This window comes from Cyprinodon variegatus, unplaced genomic scaffold (genome assembly GCF_000732505.1).
Source record: "Cyprinodon variegatus isolate N-32 unplaced genomic scaffold, C_variegatus-1.0 Scaffold883, whole genome shotgun sequence".
Lineage (NCBI taxonomy): Eukaryota > Metazoa > Chordata > Actinopteri > Cyprinodontiformes > Cyprinodontidae > Cyprinodon > Cyprinodon variegatus.
In genome coordinates, this window is record NW_015151336.1 from 223,227 (window position 1) to 238,862 (window position 15,636).

Here is a 15,636-nt window from a genome sequence, read left to right on the forward strand (position 1 = left end):
AGCCACATGGTAAAAAATGCGTCAGAAAAGATCTCCTACTGCACTTTAAGGGCCTTTACTCAGGGAACCAGAGTGGCAGTCTGTGGGAGCGGGGCTCAAACTCAGAACCTCAGGATTCCAAGCTCTATACCCTAACCACTAGGCCACCACTCCCCTTCAAGTGTCCTTATTCCTTCCTTTCATTCATTAAATTGTCCTAATTTCCTCCCACTGTATAAATGTTAGTTTGGTAAACATTTGGTTTGGAATCAGCATATTGGAATAAGAATAGTTTTGCTCTGGATAGTCTTTATTAAAGATCGATTACTCTCTCCTTGTATGCTTCCAGGTGTTCCTCAGGTACCTGATGGCCAGATCTGCCAGTGTGGCAAAGAGTGCTCATCATTCTCTGAGTTAAAGTCTCATCTCAACAGCCATAATAGTAACCACAGCCATTCCCAGCCTCCTCACTGCCACAGCCCATCGCTTCAGCACCACGCTCAGACGCAGCAACAGCAACCAGCACCACCTCAGCAGCAACAAGAGCTGCAACCACAGCAGCCTCAACACGTTCCCTCTGAGGAGAAACTCCTCAACGGCACGTCAAGTTCCTCGTCCTCACCTTGGCCCTGTAACAATCCCGCCGCAGGACAAACAAATGGCGACAGCAGCCGCAACGGGAACTCCAACAATGCTGCCACCAGAGGTAAAGGCCAGGGCAGCGTGCGGGAGAAGAAGTTCAAATGCAGCATGTGCTCTCGGGCATTCATCACCTCCACTAAGCTAAACGTGCACTTCATGGGGCATGTGGGGATGAAGCCTCATAAGTGTGAGTACTGCAGCAAGGCGTTCAGTGATCCCAGCAACCTCAGGAAGCACCTCAAGATTCACACAGGTACTTTAAGCTGCTCTATTTACCTGTAGCATTCTATCCATGAGGAAAAAGGTGGACTGCTTAGACCTGTTCATTTTAAATAGAATAAAGAACTGAGATTTCAGCTAAACGAGAATCTTAAAGTTTGCTGCAAAAGTAATAATATCAACTAAACTTTTCAATATGTAACCACTTTATAACCTCCAAATTAAAGATTTTGAAGATTATATATGACAAGCTAACACAAATGCAACTGTTACACGGATACAAATCTACTAGGTGTATCTTTTATTTTGAAATTATTAAATAAACCTCCAGTGTAGCTAATTGCTTTCTCAAGTCACCAATTAAGGAACTGGAAATTCAAATAAATTTTATTTAACTTCTGTAAAAATCCAGAACATGACTGTTAATAAAATGAACGAGGAAAAGCATCATGGATCACAGCAGATGGGTCAGGAAGAAGGTTCTGGGAGTTAAAAGCTGGAAAAGATATTAAAAAATGTATATATTTTTGCCATCCTCTGAAAAATGATACCTTATTTAGTAGTGATATTTAATAAAGGTTGGATATAATAATTTATGGGTTATTTATCAGGGAGAAACTGCTAACAAATGGAAACCTTTTTTTTTTTATTTTAACAGGTCAGAAGAACTTTAAATGCACAGTTTGTGGGAAGTCATTCACGCAGAAATCTCACGTTGCTTCACATATGCTCATCCACACCGGTGCAGAGAAACTCAAGTGTGACCTTTGCGACAAATCATTTATCCGCAAACAAGACCTGAGACAACACATGTTCTCTCACACAAAGTAGGTCGTTTATTACACCCTTCCTCTAATGATTACCCTCCAGGAAGGTTTTGATGTTAAATATGTTTCCATATCTCCACAGTGAGCGCCAGATTCAGTGCACAAAGTGCAACAAGCACTTCCTGAAAACCAACCACCTGAAGAAGCACATGAACTCTCATGAGGGTAAAAGAGACTTTGTCTGTGAGAAGTGCCACAAAGCTTTCCTCACTAAATACCACCTCACACGTCACCTTAAGATCTGCAAAGGGCCCAAGAGAGACAGAACGACTCGAAAGGAGCAGAGTGCTTTAAAGGAAGAGGAGGAGGAAGACGAGGAAGAAGACGAGGAGGAAGAAGAGGAGAATAGAGGAAGAAGAGGAGGTGTAGAGAGACTGAATGATGAGGATTATGGTTTAGATGTTGGAGGTTATAACTCTGAAAAATCCCTTTCCCCTCCTCATTAAGACAGAGTGCCTCTTGGAATATTTGTTTTATTTATTTACTGTATACATTGCTATATACATTTTACACATATATGCCACATTCTACAAAAAAGTGATGCTACATTATATGATGTAACAATTATTTTAAAATTCTTCTAAAATATTATTGCTGCTATAGTATTATATATGTAAAATTCTGTTTATTATGCCTTGTCTGTTTTAATATTTCTTGAGTTTATTGGTTATTTTATAATGTCTTGACATTGTTGTAACTATTAACCTACTTATTTTACAGGAATTGCCATTTTCTGTACCAGAAAAGGGCTTCTGTGTCAGTGTTTTGTCAAATGTTTTAAAAATAAAATTGAAATCTATAATTTTTTTGCCTGCAAGAATAGAGTAAATGACATGTGACACCAGCCGGTATAAACTACTGCTGGTAGCAAGCTGCAAAATACTTACATTTAACAAATAAATATAGGAATGTTTTCAGACTCGTTATACCATCCGTGTGAGAAGCATGTTGGTCTTTGCCGCCCCCTGTTGGCACATTAGAAAATAAGCCACAGTCGGCATTCGTATTGGGTCGAATACTAATGCTATTTCCTGGCTGATTTCTATTTCAATACAAACCAACTCGCCTATAAAATATAAAAGGGGCGTATATATATTTTTCGACAATTGTTATGATTTTTTTTTTATTAAGGTAAAGTAATTTATATGGGTCTTATTTTGAAATTCCTGCACCGGAATTGAAATTTCGACTTCCTGTTTGGAAATACAAATATCCAGCGCCGGTGCTTTCATTCACTTCAGCGTGGTATGTGTTTTACTCTCATTTTTATACTTTAATTTTGATTTTTGTGAACTTTTTAAGCTTTTGTATTCACAAACATAACATAATTTTAAAGTAAACGCAGACTTCCGGTGCGCCTCTGCTGTTTTTGTGCTAGCTAACGGTTTAGCTAGCAGCTCTGCTGACATTAACGTTAAATAACAATATTTCATGTCACCTACTTTAACTTTACTCATTAAATAAGGCTTCTAACTTCACTTATTACTCTAATTTCTTATGCATTTTTTATTTATTTATTGTTTTTTTCGTACTTTTCCCAGCCTGCCCTGAGTGACAGCTATGCTGACCCCACAGAAGGAAGGGATGCCCAGCATGATAGACAGGGCGCTGAGGATGAGGAGGGAGGAGCAGGCGAGGCAGATCGTCCTCGCCTGGGCAGTTCTTAACGTGTCCCTAGCTGGCATGATTTACACTGAAATGTAAGCATTTATAATAGATAAGTTGTTATAATATTTTCATTTCGAAAATTTGTATATTAATGTGTAAGGATAATTATCAATGAAGATTAGGGCTGGGTATTTTGGCCAAATTCCTGAATCGATTCAAGTTTGATTCATACAGTTCTAAATCGATACATTTCGATTCAATCTGTTTTTACAATAATGAAAGTGGTTCAACTTTTTATTTTTTCTTGGCATATAAAATACCAAACTTGTAAATCAGACAGTTTAAACTTGTGATGTGTACAAAACTGTCTCAAAAGTGCAAATTTGTTTGTGAAAAGTGAAAAAGGGAGACCTCGCTCGAGCAGGCAGACATGACACAGCAGACATGCATGAGCTGCATTATCTCCACTGCACAAACCATATTTGCAGCGTTGTCTGTAACAAATACAGGGTGTTTTCTGGTCAGCCCCCATTTGTTAATGACTTCAGTCAACCTATTTGCTATATTTGCAGCTGTCTGGCTTGAAGTCATCTTGGTGGTCTGTAGCACGAGATGCAAGGCGCCACTCATCATCAGTGTAGAGGGAAGTCACCTTAATGTCTCATATCCAGCACATTATCTTTAGCTGTTCTAAATCCAAAATGGTTCCAGACATCAGACTTCAGTTGGGACAGCTTGCTGAGCGGTGTGTTACTTGGGTTGCCGTTTGAATGTGAACGTCATGCCCTACACATAGATTTTGCAAAAATGTAAAGGAGTCGATCCAAAATCGATTAGATTGATTTTTTTTTTTTTAACCCAGCCCTATTGAAGATGTGTGAGTGTATTACACCATGGTATTGCCTGCCTGTTGCATGTCAGAACTGATGTTTTCCACAATAGTTAACCCTTTAAAGCCTGAACCATGAAATAATTGACAGAACATGATGCTTTGAGAACAAGATACATTTTTATACGTTAAATTACATCTTTTATTTGCATCAATTTGGATATATTACTCATTTCTATATAATTATTTTTATATTTTCCATTCACTACATGTGTCTGATTATGTAAGTGAGGGTTTCAAGAACAAAAAATCCCACTGATGATGCAGAGGATTCAAAAACTCAGGTATCAAATATGATACTTTTTGCTTTAAAGGGTTAATCTAATTAGGACAGTTCCTCTGTCTGGATATATAGTTATAATTTTCATTTTGTACGTGGCAAAATTTTGGAAATGTAATGATAGAGATGTCCTTCAGCTAAGAACATAGTGTAATATTTTGATAAGGCTGGAGCCATGGACGTTTCTTCATCTGCTAACGTGTATGATGTTAAATAAGATGATGTGGCAGACTGGAAATGTATAAAATGCCTTTTCAACTTCTAATTGGGGCCACTTCCTAAGAGGTGAGCCCGGAGGGGAACAGCTGCCTTTTGTAAACCCTAAAGCCAGGCGTACACTCTGCGATTTTTTTCAATCCCTGCACATATTCACTATATTCGTGCAGGGTTTCATCATACGGTGTGAGTTCACAGCTCACGATGCATGTTCAGCCCAGCGCTCTGATTCGATCTATCTGCTCTGCAGTGACATGGAGCTACTTTGGCTCATCTATCTGGAAGCCAAATGAGTAGAAGAGGAATATGAAGCTCACTTTAGTAAACCGCACTGCCTTAGCAATTTGTACAATATAGTGCTGTAAGTCCTATTTGGACAAAGACATGGCTGAGCAAACGTGGTTACTACAGTCTTTCAGTTCTACAGAGAGAACCCCATTTCACTCATTGCACCCCTGGCATGCTTCTGTGTTTACATCTGAGAGGAAGAAAGAAAAAGAAGAATCCTTGTTTGCGCACTGAGCGATTTGCCCACGACAATCGGGTGATTTTCTCCCAACCTTACGATTTCTGATCGGGAGTTGGTCGTTAGAAGCTGATCGCCCCTCGTTACACCCTGTACTTTACATGACGCACAATCAGGCTGGAAAGTGGCCCGATCGAAAAATTCTTGCACGACTGGAAAATCGCCCCAAAAGGGGCAAAAAATCGCTCAGTGTAAGCCCGGCTTAAGCAATTTTTCTGATCTTAGTAAGATTACAATTTCTATCAGAATCTGTTGTCATGTCTCCTGGTTATTTAATAAATTTAAGTTAAGAAAGGTTATTTAAAGAGTTTGTCCCGAATGATCTCTTTTCAGGGAATTGAACCAGAGAGATAGAGCTTCAGGGTGCATTGAGCCTATCTTTAACAAATAGTTATGCTTGTTACCTCTGTAGGTCCGGGAAGCTGCTGAGTAGGTACTATAACATCACCTACTGGCCCATCTGGTACATCGGTGAGATCCTGTTACCCTTTCTTACTACTGCTTAAGTGTTGGCCTGTTATCTTTTTAATGAATTGATTCTCTGTTCTTTCCTACAGCCTGTTTTTATTTAAGGCCAAACCTTTAAAGTTTGATCTCTGTAGAAATGCCTGCCAAAAGTTAATGCTGATATTTGGACAAAAAAGCAACTTTAAATCTAGAAAGTCAGGATTTTTTTTTGCATAAAATCCTTTTGAATCTAGAGATGTAAAATGGATCAAATGATTTGGTTACATGTCTTTTATGTATTACTTTCTGTTGTCTAAAACTCTGTTATGTTTGTTCTTTTTGTTCTTCTAGAACTTGTTCTGGCTTCGCTCTTCAGTCTCAATGCTCTGTTTGACTTCTGGAAGTATTTTAAATACACAATGTCTCCGTCCACTATTGCTGTTACCCCTCAGCAGCATAACCTTCTGGGTTTAAGGAACACAAGTAAATATCCCTTTATTTGTAAAGAGGAAATCTTTTTTCTTTTTTTTTTCTTACTGCCTGGTAATTGTTGTTGTTTCTATTTTGACATTCACCTTACAGATATCCAGGCTTCTCCTCCCCAAAAGCCAGAAAAGAAAGAGGCTCCAGCTCCAGATCAGACTTCCCCACTTCAGGGGCAGAGCGTGCTGAGCTTCAGTCCATCCCGTCCAGCTTCAAGCAGCCCTAAGTTCTCCCCCAGCTGTGCAGCTGGGTACAGCCCTCCTCTGGGAAGTCCATCCCCATCAGGCAGTGCAGGAGGACCTTTTACCCCCTCAGTGGCCTTTGGAAAGGTGCATGATGTTTTTAACAAACAAAAAAGGAGCCAAAATGGCTTCTAAATTAATGTTAGATATTTTATTTTGCTCACATCCTAGGTGCTGAACTACAGTCCATCTTCAGGCTCTTCACCCTACCAGAATACTATTGGATCAGCTGAAGGCTCTAGCTTGAGAGCTCGATATCGAACATCTCCCTCTGTGTTTAATTCCCCTGGAAGCAAAGAGGACTACATGGAGGATCTGAAAAGTCTGGAAAGGTTTCTGCGTTCTGAAGAGGAGAAAAGCCATCGCAGTCACCTAGGTGGGAAGAAGTTGAGACTAGTTCATGTCTATTTATGCCTTTTATACACAAACTTCCATTTTACCAATCATTTCACTCAATTCATTCTATATGAATTCAGTTTGGTTTCTTCATTTTACCTGCAGGCAGCCCAGAGTCTGTGTCTCCTAACCACAGCCCTACTTTCTGGAACTACAACCGTTCTGTGGGCGATTACGCTCAGAGCCTGAGGAAATTCCTGTACCAGCCGGCGTGCCGCTCTCAGGCGCCGTCTGCCCACAAGGATGAGGCGGACCTGGGTTCCAAACATGCTGCAGAAGAGGTCTGCGAGGGTGCTAAGCCAAACTTTTTTTTTTTTTACACTCCTGTCTCTTTAAACAAGTTTTACACTTCAAAAACCAAACACTTCAGTGTATTTTGTGCTATATGTGATGAACCAGGAAGACTTCAGCAAACAGGCGATAAGTAGAAATAGTCCATCTGTGCATAATTTAGTTATTATCTGCATTCAACCAACCTAGAGTCACTATTTTGCTTCTCTATACATCTAAAGACTGGAAGTCTTCCCCAAGCTTTTTAAAATGACTCAGACTCTGTTAGATGGATTAATGTTATCTTTATAAACATTAATTATTCAGTTATTCCTCATATCTTCAAATGGATTTAAGTCTAGACTTTGACTAGACCATTAATATGGACACCTCTAAAACGTTTAATTGAGCTGCATCTGCGTTTAAGTGCTTTATCTTCCTGGAAGGGAACTCTCCTGAAGGAACGCATTCCCACATCATCATACCGCCACCACCTTGGTTCACTTTTGTTTAGAAAAACTATGTTTGTAAAGAGATTAAATGTGTTTATTTAAACTTTTTTTTATATATATATATTTTTTATTTTTACGTCATTTTGCACGTAAAGGTTTGGGCCAGGATCACCACCAGTCGTGCAGTGGTGGACCGTATCGACAGCTGGACAGCTAAGCTTAGAAACGTGAGTACTGAATTATTGGATTGTTCACATGGTCTGTAAGTTCTAAAATTCGTGCAAAAAAAATCCAGCATTGACTTAATGCAAACCTTTATGCCTGCAGTGGATCAGTGACACCATCTTGGTCCCTCTGGTCAAAGAGATCGACAATGTGAACAGTCAGCTGAGGAGGATGGGCTGTCCGGAGCTTCAGATCGGAGGTTAAACCTGCTGGAAATGCTGCATACATGTAGAATTTCTGCATCAAATGTGTCAAAAACGTTTCTTCTTCTCTCCACCAGAGGCCAGCATTAGCAGTCTGAGACAGGCAGCAGTGATGAAAGCCTCATTAATCCCCACCCTGACCTCTATTGTTCAATACTTGGACATTACACCCAACCAGGAATATCTAGTGGATCGCATCAAAGGTCGGTTCAGACATGCAATTTTTTGCTCATAATTTCACTACTGTTAAGGCGCAAAAAATAAAAATCCAAGTATATTTGTTGTTTATTGCTTTAGAGCTATCTCACAGTGGCTGCATGAGCTCTTTTCGCTGGAACGGTGGCGGTGATCTGAAGAACAGGAAGTGGGACACGGATCTCCCGACTGACTGTGCTGTGAGTTTGCAAACAAAGATCTGCAAACTATATTTACAGAAGTCCCCCTGCTTTCCTCTCTCAACCTGAGCTCATGCTTCTCGTCTCTCTCTCAGATCCTCATGCATGTGTTTTGCACATATTTGGACTCCAGACTGCCCCCACATCCCAAATACCCAGACGGGAAGACTTTTACTTCCCAGCACTTCAGCCACACTCCTGACAAACCTGGTGAGAGCTCATCTGTCAAAAGAGCGGCAGTGAAAAAACAATCTTTCCTGCATTTGATTTATATTTTGTTTTATGAACTCCTGTAGATGTTACCAAAGAGAACCTCTTCTGCATTCACCAAAGCAGCACCACGCCCCCTCACTACCAGCTGATATACCAAGGCCATATCTACAGTCTTCCTAAGGTAAATGAATGCTAAATACCTTATTTAGATTTTTAAAATCAAGGTAGAATTGTTAGACTTCATCTTGTTTCTGTTATAGGGAAGGAATAACCTGTTTCACACGATCCTCATGTTCCTCTATGTCATTAAGACCAAGGAGTCAGGAATGCTGGGGTGAGCTCTTCCTATGTTATTAATGAAGAATCATTGTAGCAAATTATTGTAAAACATTGAATACATTTGATGTATTAAAAAACTGACTGATCATATGTTTGGGATTACTTTTGACTATATTTATCTTGAATAATGTGTTTCTTATCCTTTTTATTTCTTTCCCAGGAGGGTGAATCTGGGTCTCTCCGGTGTGAACATCCTCTGGATTTTTGAAAACTGATGCAATGTTTTAAAAGACACAAACAGCTGCTAAGGATGAGTTTTTTTGTTTTGTTTTTTCTTCTGCAATGCAGTGATCAGTTTAACTCTTTTAGGGTCACACGACAAACAGCTGTTTGCTCCGAAGAGAGAACTGCATGCACATCTATGGATATTTCCTCTGCTGGATGAATGCTGTGTTCATTTACAGTTTCAGAGCAAATTTCTGTTACTTTTAGTCCTGAGGATGCAGTTTTTATTTCCTTTTTCTGATTGAGAATGTATCCGCATGGCAGCCTTGTAAATTATATACCTCAAATTATAACTGAATGACAACAAAACTCAGTTAGAGGAATGTAAATATTTTTCTTGGAAACATCTGCAAACTGTCATTTGTATTCTCCTTTTTTTAAATATCACTGCTCAGACTGTCATCACAATCTAGCCCCTTTGTTTACATTATTAATAAAGGAGTATAAGGATGCAGGAAATTATGGAGAAATGTGCTTTGGACAACAGTTAAGTGACCTTTTAGGTGTTTTTAATAAAGAACCACATTTTTTTCAAAGTTCTCGCCTTTATACCTTGTGAGGTTCCTTTATTCAAACATTTCTTGTGACGTGTGTAGATTAATTCACTAGAACAAAAGTAAAAATGCTATTATCAGTTTATGTATTTCAATACCACTCTCATCCGCATGGTGGCAGTGTCGCTCTCTTTATGATTTGACCTTACTGCTGTACCAATTGTGCCATCGCAGATACCCTGGTGTTTTGTTTTGATGATCTCTTTAACTAGATGAAAAATCAAGACAATGTGTGGAATATCTCATGTTAAATCCGAATAAATGTAAATGTCCTGTAGCTAATGCGGAACATTGTACTGAAAAATAATTTTAAAGTAAGTGACGTATTTCAATGTATCTACAAATATTACTATTGATTTTGGGAATATTCAGTTACTTATTTAATGTTAAATATTGAATATATTTCCAGAGAAAGTCGTTATCTGTTAGAAAAATCTCCCATGCACGAATGTGCCGGGTTTTGGTTGTGGGACCACAAGTCCCACAATGCATTGCGCGCCGCCGTTCCTTCATTCACATCCGCTCACCTCGCTATCAGCGCTGGAAAAAAAGGACTTTGAGAAACTGCAGCGATGTCAGTCCAGGTTGTGGCAGCGAAAATGGCAGAGGTCGAACTCAAAGACGTCTCCACCGGCAAAAACCTGTCGGCCGACTCCGCGGCGACGTCGGAGGACAAGACCCTCGGCGGCAGAAACGAGCCGCAGAAGGAGGCCGGTTCCTCCGCCCCAGCCGCTACGTCCCCCGCCGCGGAGCCCTCCGCGAAAGCCGGGGAAGGCAGCCGGGGCTTGCTCACCCCGAGCGCCGTCAAAATGCCACAGGCGTCCGCTATGAAGCACACGGACCCTCAACAGAACGGGGGAGAAGCTTTCGTGAACCGTGACGGTACGGTGGCCGAGGCTCCGCGGATGAAAAAGGTGGGTGATACGGAGACTTTTTCTGGGTTGGAGCTGCAGTGAGCATGATGCTAACAGGCTAGCTGGTCCTGGAGCTGATTCAGCTGGGAACGTTAACACTTTTAATTAACGGCTTTCCCCTAAAAACCCTCTGCTGTGCTAATAATAATGGCTTGGAAACATAACATTAAACTGACTTTTAGCTTAAGGGTTTCTTGTTTGTTTTATATTTTGCTGAAAACTGTTGGTTAGTGACTCTAAATCATCCTAAAAGTTTTACTACTGTAAAAGTTTATGCGACTTTTGATATTTGTAGATTTATAGATGCATTAAACACCTTCAGTATAAGGGTTTATTGTCAGAGATGGGATTATGTTTCAGAAAAATTAGTCTTTAGCCATTTTTTCATTCAAATTAATTTGTTTTAATTGATGCAAATAAGAAGAATGTTAGAAAAACGTGTTACAACCTGAAACTGAAATCTCAGTTTCTTTTCCCCCCAGCTCTAGAAAAGTAACTCCACAGCATAATGTTGCGTTCACCATGTTTCACTGAGGTTATTTTTTATTAATATTATTAATGCCACTTTCACTATGTTTTACTGTGGGTGGTCATTAAAAAAAAATTTTTTTTATAAATTTTAATTTATTTTTTATTCATTATTTTATTTTATTTTTTATTAATGCCACTTTCACCAGGTTTTACTGTGGTCATTTATTATTATTATTATTATTAATAATAATTTATTTATATTTTTATTTATTTTTTATTAATGCCGCTGTCACCATGTTTTACTGTGGGTGGTAATTTTTTTGTTTTGTTTTATTATTATTATTTTTTATTTATGAATTTTTTTTAATGCCGCTTTCACCATATTTTACTGTGGGAGGTCATTTCTTTGGTGTGTTCAGGGTGACCCAGAAGGAATCCTTCCCACTTAAGTGGCAGAATCCTGCTTTTGTCAAACCCTGAAAAAAATCACACTAAATAAATAAAAAGCGCACAAAAGCTAAATCAACATCAGCAAATCAAAACGTGTCCAAAAAAAAAAAAAAAAAAAAAGCTGTATTTTCTACACCAGTCTTTCCAAAAAAAAGTTCCCCTTCCTCCATTAAGGAACTGTTACCAGCATGTTTAGTGGCAAGATATTTTTTTTCAGGGTTAGAGACTGCTGCAGCAGTTTTCCTCCTGTTTTTTCCCATAGCCCAGAAAGTTCTGTGTCAGCTTATTTGTTAAACATAATCGTGTTATGAAGTTCATCTCATAGCTGAGGTCAGATATAAACACAATAGATAATTGTTGAGTTGATAAGAATGAACAGTTCTCAAAACATGACGTTTTAGTATTCAGATAACTACAGTGTTTTCAACTCCCATGTTCCGATTTTGGTGATTAACAGGGGTTTGTCTCTGGAACATTACAATCAACTAGGCCAGGACGAATACATTTTATTGACAATTATAATCTTTTGCCCAAAAAAAAAAAGCATTTGTAGGTTTATTTAGGAAGGCTAAACTGGAATGTGTTGTTTTTTTTTGTATGTGTTTTTACTCCTGCAAGGAATAAGTCTTGATTTTGTTTCGTGAGGGCAAATTAGACTTCTGCAACCGCACACATCAAATGTCACTTGGGTCTGGACGCGAACCAGTTTTGCTCGTATGCTTCTGCACCGTCTGTCTGGAATGTCTAGGGACGCACAGCAGTTTCCCACCAAAGCGCAAGGGGGAGCCTCTTCGAGAACTTCGGCAGATGGTCACGAGAACTTCGGCGGTGCCGGCGGGAGTGTTTAAAACGACAATGGCGCGTCTGCAAGATATCACGGTCACAGAGATGGATCTAGAGTTGCTAGACATCGAAGAGGAACGGGTTCTGTTAATGGAGTTGGCAAAAAGACAAAGGAGGACGCGCAGGTGGTCTGTACGCCCCTTTCGTCATAGTTGTTCATTGGTTTTTAAAAATGGTGCGCTCCGGCACTGAATCAAGAACATAGGACGACCAAACAGACAAAAGCCGGAAAGGCATACCAAGGACCAATCACAGCTGCTTTTTGTCTGCGCACTTCCGCTTGAGGTCTGTGCGGGTTTGCAACCGTCCAAGGCGTACTCAGGATTTTTTTGCGCAGTGATGATTGCAGAACCACTGCGCGGTGGGGTGTGGTCGTTGCCCAGAGACGGTTTCAGAAGCTATGCGTCAGAAGCATAAATTGGCCTTTATCCACAGCATAATAGGTCCCACACCATACTTAACAGTAGAGATGAAGGACTTTTCTGTAGTTATGTGTTTAGGTTCTTACCAATGTATTTGATTCTTAGAAGTAAACAAAGGTTTGATTTTCTGCTTGACGGCCTTGAAAGTTTTCTTTAATTCAATGTTGTTGTAGCTTGTGTTATTACACAAAAATAAGTACAAAAAAAACCTGAAAAAGCTCCTGTTGATTGCAGTCATTGTCTAAAATTTGTCCTCTAACCTGTGCTCAGACAGCAGTGATTATGTCGATTTACTGGGTAGTCTGTGTAGTTCACTTTGATACAAGGAGATGGTTGCAGTAAAAAAAAAAAAGCTAAAAATGCTCTTCAGGGATAGACATAATTATAGACGGGGGAGTTTTTGAATTTTCAGCTTCAGTGAATACAGAACATGGGATTCTTGGGTAGTGATTAACAGTCAGCGAATCCATCGGAGTGGAAATCTGTCCGGTTTTGCAGTTTAATTTAAAAACACTTTTATGGACATCCACTGGGACAGAAGATCCCCACCCTTAGCTGTATTTATAGGTGCGCATTGCATTGTAGATGTTGTATTGCCTTACTAATCTGCTGAGTTCAGTGCTGTAATGGCTACGTGCGGTGCTGGGGCTGATGATGCAAGTGTGTAAGCTGGCGGTGTTGACTGAGTGACTGGCTAGTATTTAATCCTCGCCTTTATCATGTCACCACATGGGGGGATTAAAAGGCCATCATTCTGTTGTAGGTGAGGACAGATGTAAGCGTTTTTAAGTTCTTCTTCAGCATAGATATCCAATCTGCAGGTGGTCCAAGTTGATATTTGCTGAAAGTATTTTGTTGACTCTGGCGAATCTAATCACTGTTTGGGATAATTTAGGCAAATATATATATATATATATATAAAAAAGAAAAAAAAAGGGGTCAGTTGATTGAAGTGGATGTCCTCCAAAGACATTAGCCCGATGGTCTCTGAAGGACTCTGTAGAGCTGCAGCACAGAAAGCTCTTCCCTCTGAAAGAAACGTTATGTCATGCACTAAGCTGGCGTTCCTGCTAGTGCTTAATGGTTTATAGGCTTACAGTGACATGTGGCTGCTCTGCTTGAAAAGAGAATGGTCCACTAGAGATCTAAATCAAATTAATTTACCCTTATTTCACTGTGTGCTAAATAGCATTATACAAAAGAGACATGTCTTTTTTGGGGGGAGGGATTTATAACGAGTTGAGATGCTTGAATAGAAAACAACTAGCATCAAAATAAAAACCAGAGACGGATAAAAGATCAAATTAATGCAAAGATGTGAAGTTTTTCAGTAAATTTTTTGAAGTGCGTTAGTCTTTTTGTAGAGAAAAAACCTAACAGCATGATCCTGCTACCGCCGTACTTTCTAATTGGTAGTGTTCTCAGCTTTCCCCTTTTGCTTCATATTCAATAATAATTACAGTCTAAAGCTTTTTGCTAAACATTAAGGCCTTTCACTTTGAGTTCATCTGCAAACTGTAATCTGGATTTTATGTTGCTTTTGGATTCTTGGCCCCTTGCTCTACAAGTGGCCCTTTAACTCACTCTACAGGTTTTGCTCTCTGTAGTTTCTTGCTGCAATATTCGTCTTTCATCAGAGTCAGCTTACTTTTCCATTAAACATCTTGGATTATCACAGCCATTTTCAGATAATCCAATGAAGAATGCAGAGCTACAGCTTTTGAGTTTGTTCCTGGATGTCTTCACGTCTCAAACAAAGGAGAATCTGTCACAGTCCTTCCCTGCTGCACCTGATCGTTTAAATTGAGTCACCTCAGCAAACATGAGCCGGCCTGCGATCAGGAGCGCATGTCACGGTAATGACATGCATTAACTGCCCCTCATTAATGTTACAGTGTGGTATGTTTAGCAAATACTCCTAACAGGTGGCAGATAAGATTAAACTATCTAATTACTATCCTATTAAGGCCAAATTGATCTATTTAACTTAACCTGTTAATTCTATACCACTGCTGTATTTTATGGTGGGAAAAGGAGACATTTTTAAGGTGTCCAAAACTAACTTTCAAATTCATACTTTGCATGTGTGGACTGAGGGGAAACCTGAAATTTTCCAAAATATCACAAAGTTTGGGATTTAATTTATTTGTCTTACAGAATCTGTTTTTGTTAGAAGTTGTTTTTCCAAAGTAATCATAACTTTAAGTTTTATATCAAAACTGGATGTGTGTTAGACCCAGGTTTGGATGAGCCTTGGATTTATGGTTTCTTCAATGATGAAAAATATGCTTTCACAATTTTTTTTGTTGTTTGGAGATTTCCATAGAAACTGACATCCTTCTAAAGGTAGATCAGTTTGACTCCCAACCAGCAGATTACATTGATATTTACAATTGATAAATTATCTACAGACAGCATTGCAGGGCAATAAATCACAACTAATGAATGCAAAACGGTTTGATTCCGATCTCTGCACCTTTTTATCCAACTTTTTATAATATACTTGTTTTGGATTAAGATACATTTTAGAAGTCAGCCTGATATTATTTTTTTTTTAAATATATATATGTCTTTCCTAGAGTTATTAGGAGTTAGAGTTAGAAAGCACTGGTGAACAATTAATGAGATAAGGAGATTTATGAAACCCTACCAGGAAGCACAACAGTGAATGTTTCTCAAAGTAAATGCTTCTAGGAAAGAGGAGGATTTTCTCTTTTAGGGATGGTGTTATGCATGTCTTAGAGAGTCCCTTGTTTGAGAATACGTTTATTTTGAGGCTTTTGTCCTTTCTAGGATTAAATTGCAAGCCAATGAGATAACAGATTTTTTTTTACCAAGGTTTGTTGGAGCAAGAAGGCATCTTAAGCATGCAGTTCATGGCCCTTGGTCACTAGAATTACCCATCT

At 39.2% G+C, this 15,636-nt stretch overlaps 3 protein-coding genes across 5 annotated transcripts in view; all 3 read left to right on the top strand.

Moving 5' to 3' along the window:
• Positions 1 to 2,447, top strand: part of prdm4 (PR domain containing 4) — a 7,882-nt gene extending 5,435 nt beyond the window's left edge. The window contains exons 10-12 of one of the 2 annotated variants that reach the window (XM_015397711.1): positions 329 to 874; positions 1,499 to 1,667; positions 1,750 to 2,113. In XM_015397711.1, coding sequence (XP_015253197.1) covers positions 329 to 874; positions 1,499 to 1,667; positions 1,750 to 2,113 — 1,079 coding nt within the window. Of the gene's footprint in view, positions 1 to 328; positions 875 to 1,498; positions 1,668 to 1,749 lie in introns of both variants that reach the window. The other variant, XM_015397712.1, reaches the window with a different exon arrangement.
• A 357-nt stretch (positions 2,448 to 2,804) lies between these two features.
• Positions 2,805 to 9,842, top strand: tmem209 (transmembrane protein 209). The gene is made up of 15 exons (XM_015397714.1): positions 2,805 to 2,912; positions 3,209 to 3,367; positions 5,599 to 5,657; positions 5,985 to 6,116; positions 6,216 to 6,445; positions 6,530 to 6,734; positions 6,860 to 7,035; positions 7,632 to 7,703; positions 7,804 to 7,900; positions 7,982 to 8,107; positions 8,202 to 8,299; positions 8,395 to 8,509; positions 8,596 to 8,693; positions 8,773 to 8,846; positions 9,012 to 9,842. Exons 2-15 carry the CDS (start codon positions 3,228 to 3,230, stop codon positions 9,064 to 9,066), a joined length of 1,677 nt encoding a protein of 558 aa, XP_015253200.1. The 5' UTR covers positions 2,805 to 2,912; positions 3,209 to 3,227; the 3' UTR covers positions 9,067 to 9,842.
• A 293-nt stretch (positions 9,843 to 10,135) lies between these two features.
• The window catches only part of ahcyl2 (adenosylhomocysteinase-like 2), a 35,655-nt gene continuing 30,154 nt past the window's right edge, over positions 10,136 to 15,636 (top strand). For both annotated transcript variants that reach the window (XM_015397720.1, XM_015397721.1), the window contains exon 1: positions 10,136 to 10,544. In XM_015397720.1, coding sequence (XP_015253206.1) covers positions 10,203 to 10,544 — 342 coding nt within the window. In that variant the 5' untranslated portion in view covers positions 10,136 to 10,202. The remainder of the gene's footprint in view (positions 10,545 to 15,636) is intronic.

What these genes read in the sequence shown, in the direction of transcription:
- tmem209 (XM_015397714.1), top strand. Translation starts at nt 3,228, where the DNA reads ATGCTGACCCCACAGAAGGAAGGGATGCCCAGCATGATAGACAGGGCG. An exon ending in TCTGGGTTTAAGGAACACAA is followed by an intron (nt 6,117 to 6,215) that starts GTAAATATCCCT and finishes TTCACCTTACAG; the next exon opens with ATATCCAGGCTTCTCCTCCC. An exon ending in ATCTCCCGACTGACTGTGCT is followed by an intron (nt 8,300 to 8,394) that starts GTGAGTTTGCAA and finishes TCTCTCTCTCAG; the next exon opens with ATCCTCATGCATGTGTTTTG.